The sequence below is a fragment of the Hipposideros armiger genome, unplaced genomic scaffold (genome assembly GCF_001890085.2).
Source record: "Hipposideros armiger isolate ML-2016 unplaced genomic scaffold, ASM189008v1 scaffold_285, whole genome shotgun sequence".
In the NCBI taxonomy this organism is placed as follows: Eukaryota; Metazoa; Chordata; class Mammalia; order Chiroptera; family Hipposideridae; genus Hipposideros; species Hipposideros armiger.
In genome coordinates, this window is record NW_017731635.1 from 1 (window position 1) to 5,412 (window position 5,412).

The window sequence follows — 5,412 nt, forward strand, 5'->3', positions numbered from 1 at the left end:
ATCCGTGCCCCAGTCACTGGGAAAGGAGAAAGGGAAGTGGAGGATACGTCCTTTCCTTTTCAAGGATCACTTGGAAATTACCCCCATCACCCCCACTACTACTGGCTAGAATTTCATCACATGGCCTTGCTAGCTGCAAGGGAGTCTGGGAAATACAGCTCTTATTCTCAGAGGCCATGATCTCAGGGCTTCTGCTAAAATTAACAAGGCAGGGACAGGTGCTGGTGAACAGCTGACAGTCTTGTTATAGAAGGAGTGCAATTTTAGAGAAATTATGTTATTAATCCACCGCTCACTTCTTACAGTAGCAAAAACCCTCAATTGTATCCATGGAATAAAGAATATAAGAGGCAAAGGATTAGAAAAATCAGATTGTCAAGTAGGCTTTGTCCAGTTCTAACCAGTTGTGGGGTCATGACGAAGTCTTCATCTCGGGAAGGTGCGTGTTGGGCTGTTCCACAGCCAGCTGGTTTTCAATGACATAACATGCCTTGTAGTTCTCCAGAACCCGGGCCTGGAAGTACGCTTTGTCCTTCTCCTGCCAGGAGTCGGACTCTATGTACACGTTGAAGGGGTCATGGGAGTGCTCCAGCTTCTTGGAGCGGATGTAGCTCAGCATGATGCCCAGGGTGAAGAAACCGAAGAAGCCGAGCACCATGAGAATGTAGAGAGCCTCCATCTCACCGTCGGTGTAACCGGGGGACCTGCGGGCCAGGCCAGACGTGTTGCTGCCCTGTTGAGCTGTCCCCTGCCACAGCTCCGTCAGAAAGGGTGTCACAGCCGTGGTGTTAGACAGGATCATACTAGACTTCGAGGTTTCGCTGCCGGAGAGTAAACTTCCCGGGCAAACGTTCTAAAAGAAAAGTGCAACCCGCAATCAAAAAGTATGTCAAAACCCACATATATGCACACACGCATGCACACAATTTTTAAAAATCTCAGTCCGTGGTATGTGCCACCGTAGGTGTGCACAACACCCTCTCTTGATTGATCAATTGATAAATTGATCCCTTTTCTTTCCATTCACCACTCCCACCACTTACCTCCTTAAATGACCCCCCAGAAGGAGTTCCTTGCATATACACATTGTGCTGTATGTGTGCATTTTCGTTTATGTGCTAAGGACCAAGTTGTTGAAGCCCTTACCCCCCAAAGTGACTATACCTGGAGACAGGGTCCTCAGGAGGCAATTAAGGTTAAGTGAGATCATAAAGGTGGGACCCTAATCTGATAGGACTATGGCCTTATAGAGGAGAAAGGGAGATCTATCTCTTTGCCCTGTGAGGACACCTTAAGAAGGTGGCTGTCTGCAAGCCAGGAAGAGAGCTCTCACCAGAAATCAAACCCTGCTGGAGCCTTCTTCTTGGACTTTCCAGCCTCTGAAACTTGGAGAAAATATATTTCTGTTGTGTAAGCCCCCAGCCTATGGTATTTTGTTATGGCAGACTAACACATTATGTAAATAGTATCGGGTTATGTACCTCCCTCTGTCGTTCATTTTCTCCTCGACACTGTGACTTAATGGCCCACTCGCATGGCTGTGTGTACCTGCATTCCTTTAATCCCACTGTTGCATGGTGCCCATGGGATGCACCCACTTCTTCTCTCTACCCATCCCCCAGATCTGGACAGCGATGTGCCACTAACTCCATAAACAATGGGGCAACAAAGAGCCTCATTGTCCTCCAGTGCACCTAGGAAAACCACCCATTTCATACAGCAAGTGCCTGGTGGTTTCTACTACTAGTCAGGCTGAGGTGCTGCCAGGCATCTTAGGAGGTAACGTGCAATGGGTGGTCTGCTCCACCAGGGAACGTTGTTTGGATGGAAAGCTCACCCTATCACATGGCAGCCTTTGGGATGATTCTGTGAGATTTCACGTCAAGCTCGCCGCTAAGGGGCCAGTGTTCCAGCTAATGCTGTGTTTGCCTCCTCTCTGCCCCCTGCCTCCACCTGAACAGTTCTCATGGGCCATGGAGAAGGTGACAGTTTCCCCATCACTTAAATCTGGATGTCACTGTCCCTGAATACCCATGTAACAGGCCTGGGGATTGTCAAAGTTAGCTCTGGCATTCTGTCAGCGGGTTCGTGTGCTCTGAAACCCCCACCTAGGTGGCCTCGCGATCACTGATAAGCTAAAACAGGTTTTATTCATTTTTTTTTGTTTTGTTTTATTTGAGAACATGCTGGCCTCTACCCACAGGACCTGCTGGGAAACAAAATCTCCAGGACCGAGTGATGAGGCCACACTCCAAACTCAACCCAGAAGGGGCTCCCACGAGCTGATCAGGCTCGTTTCTCAGGACCTTCAAAGCAGTTGAGTACAGCACCTTCGGGGTGGCTGTTGGGACTAAGGGTGAAAAGTGTGTTTGGGAGCATAGTTTGTGGCACAAATGCTGTGGAAAGAGAAATTCCAATATGCATCGCTGGGGGTCAGTGTTCAGGCCTCCCCAGCTAGGATGGGGACTGTGACTTCACACACTGTCTGGCCTAGGACCAATGTCAGCCTCAGAAACCTCTAGATGAGACCTAGAGCTATTTCTTTGTAGAAGTGGCTTAATTTTCCAACATGCACTGAAGCCAGTGCTAGGTGAAGACGCCCGGTGCCTCCCCTGCGCACCCCTCCTCCATCCATCTCTGAGCTGCTGCTGCTCCAGAATTCTACTGTCGGCCCTCCTCGCCTCCATCCACTCTTGCTCTGGTCACTGCACCTGCTCGGTCAGGTTCACGTGCATGGTCATGACCCCAGGCCCCCTCTGAGCACCAGAACAGTGTGCTCAGTGACCTGCCAAGGATTCAGTGACCTGCGGCCATCCCCAGGCTCCTCAAACCCATCACCTGACGCTCCTAGAAGGGCCTGCCCCACTGGGTGGCCGTGTTACCCACCCCCAACCCAAGTCACCCTCACTGCAAATCCTGTCATGTCAGTGCCCAGCTCAAAGGCTTTCCTTGGCTCCTCCCCACCTTTAGGGTGAAGCACCCCATGTTCTGCATGCATTTCAGCCCTAAGTGGGAGGGTCCCTGCCTCCCTCTCCTGGTCCAGGTGCCACTTTACCCAGACCCCTCCTGGCCACGTGAGGGACCATATACATCCTCTCGTCTTTGCCCGCCTCCAGCACAGGCTGCTCCTCCTTTCTTGGCCCACGAAACTCCTAAATGGTGCCTAGTCATGCTTTAAAATTCAGCCCAACTCTCACCTCCTCCCTGGAGCCTTCTCTGATGCCTGGGGCTGGGTTAGCACCACACACACCACAGCCGTGAGGTCGCTATGCTCCCCGTCAACTCCAGCATGGTCATCATCTCTGTCCTCTTACCCTGTCCCCCACAGCCTCCCTAGGGGTGGCGCCTGGCACATAGCAACACAGGGGCCGTCCTTGAACTTCTTAATACCTCTTGATGGGCGGGGCCTGATTCTTCATGGCCCACTTATCTAATCAACAGATGTCATGAGCTGCCTACACAGCTGTAGCTAAGTCCCTTTGGAGGAGGGACAACTGTCTCCCTCCCAGACCACAGCCTGGGATCCCATGAGGAGTGGAGCAGAGAGCGCCCAAGATGTTAGAATTACACCTCTTGCTGGGTTTGGATTCTAACCCTGCAGCGGCCACATGGCCACATGAACCTGGTCAGGTTCCTCAGGCCAGCACAGTCCCGACTTTTTCCCTGNATAGTAATCTGTGTCAGGGCTCTGCCCCAGAGCTGTCCCAAGCAAGAGTCCCTGCTTCCAAGCACACCCAGAGGATCGCTGTCTATTACATGAATCAAGGACTAGAGTCGGGCTGGGCCTGGTTTGCCCATCTGAGGATGGCCAACATGCTATGTGTCGCTTTTAATTTATATTGTGTGCAGGGTTTGAACAAACTATGTTTTATTCAAATATTCCACCCTCTTTAGGACTGCCCACGCGGGCGAGCGTTCAGGATGTTGTAGAGGGCGAGTGCTGCCCATGATAGCTGGAGAAGGCTGAAACCTCAGGGCGCACGTGCTCTGTGACACTCTCAGGTCAGGTCACGCTAACGAGGCTTTCTTCTACTGCCGTGAGCAACTCCTCCTGGTACCATCGTCCTCCACCCCCAACCCTTCCCCCTCTCTCATCTGTGAGGGAATCTTGTCTTGTGAGGAGGAGGAGGAGGGCTGAGAGGAAAGCCGCTGTTGCTGGGGTGGGGTGAGAACTGTATGAGTTTCCTGTGGCTGCCGTAACAAAGCATCCCAAACTATTGGGTTGTCAGGAAAGTCATGACGTATTTTTTTCTATGTTTTTTGTTGCAAAAAATGTGTCATGACTTTTCCGACAACCCAATAGGTGGCCTGAAACCACAGAAACTCATCATCTTTCGGTTCTGGAGGCCAGAAGCCTGAAGCTGAAAGGTCACAGGGCCATGCTTCCTCAGAAACCTGGAGGGGACAGCCCTTCTTGCCTCTTCCAGCTTCCGGTGGCGGCCAGCAATCCTTGGGGTTCCGTGGCTTGTGGCTATGTCACTCCAGTCTCTGCCTCTGTCATCACATGGGGTTTTCCGCACATGTCTGTGTCCAAATCGCCCTCTTCTTCTAAGGACATCAGTCATATTGGATTAGGACCCACCCGAACGGCCTCATCTTAGCTTGATGACATCTGCAAAGATCCTATCTCCAAATTAGGTCACATTCATAGGTACCAGGAGTCAGGACTTCAACGAATCTTTTTTTGGGGGGGTGGGGGACACACAATTCAATCACAATAGACTGATTATCTCAAAAGGCTCTGCCACCTCAGTGCCACGTGTTTCCACTTGCCTACACCTACTCCTTCCCCTGGGCTCTTGGGATGATGGGTGTGCCCTTCCCTCCTGCCATGATAACTGAGCACCTTCCGTTCTGAAATGGGTTTTTGTTTTTTTTTTTCTCCTGCATCTCAGCTCTGTAGGAAGTGAGTTCCTTTGAGACTGGGATATATGAGTTGGAAGTATGCATGCGCGTGTGTGTGTGTGTCTGTGTCTGTGTGTACATGTGGGTGTGAGTGTGTGTGTGTGTGTCTGTGTGTGCGTGTGTGTGTCTGTGTACATGTGTGTGTCTGTGTGTACATGTGTGTGTGTCTGTGTGTACATGTGGGTGTGTGTCTGTGTGTGTGTCTGTGTGTACATGTGGGTGTGAGTGTGTGTGTCTGTGTCTGTCTGTGTGTACATGTGTGTGTGTGTCTGTGTGTGTGTGTGTACGTGTGTGTGTCTGTGTGTGTGTACGTGTGTGTGTGTCTGTGTGTGTGTGTGTACGTGTGTGTGTGTCTCTGTGTGTGTGTGTGTACATGTGGGTGTGAGTGTGTGTCTGTGTGTACGTGTGTGTGTGTGTGTGTACATGTGGGTGTGAGTGTGTGTCTGTGTGTGTGTCTGCGTGTGTGTCTGTATATGCGTTCGGCAGTGAGGATTCATGAAAGGTGGG

General features: G+C 51.2%; 1 protein-coding gene across 2 annotated transcripts in view; it reads right to left on the minus strand.

Annotated features, from left to right (window-relative positions):
- Nucleotides 1–13: 13 nt before the first annotated feature.
- Nucleotides 14–5,412, minus strand: part of KCNE1 (potassium voltage-gated channel subfamily E regulatory subunit 1) — a 15,141-nt gene continuing 9,742 nt past the window's right edge. For both annotated transcript variants that reach the window (XM_019658627.1, XM_019658626.1), the window contains one exon: nucleotides 14–853. In XM_019658627.1, coding sequence (XP_019514172.1) covers nucleotides 413–802 — 390 coding nt within the window. In that variant the 5' untranslated portion in view covers nucleotides 803–853 and the 3' untranslated portion in view covers nucleotides 14–412. The remainder of the gene's footprint in view (nucleotides 854–5,412) is intronic.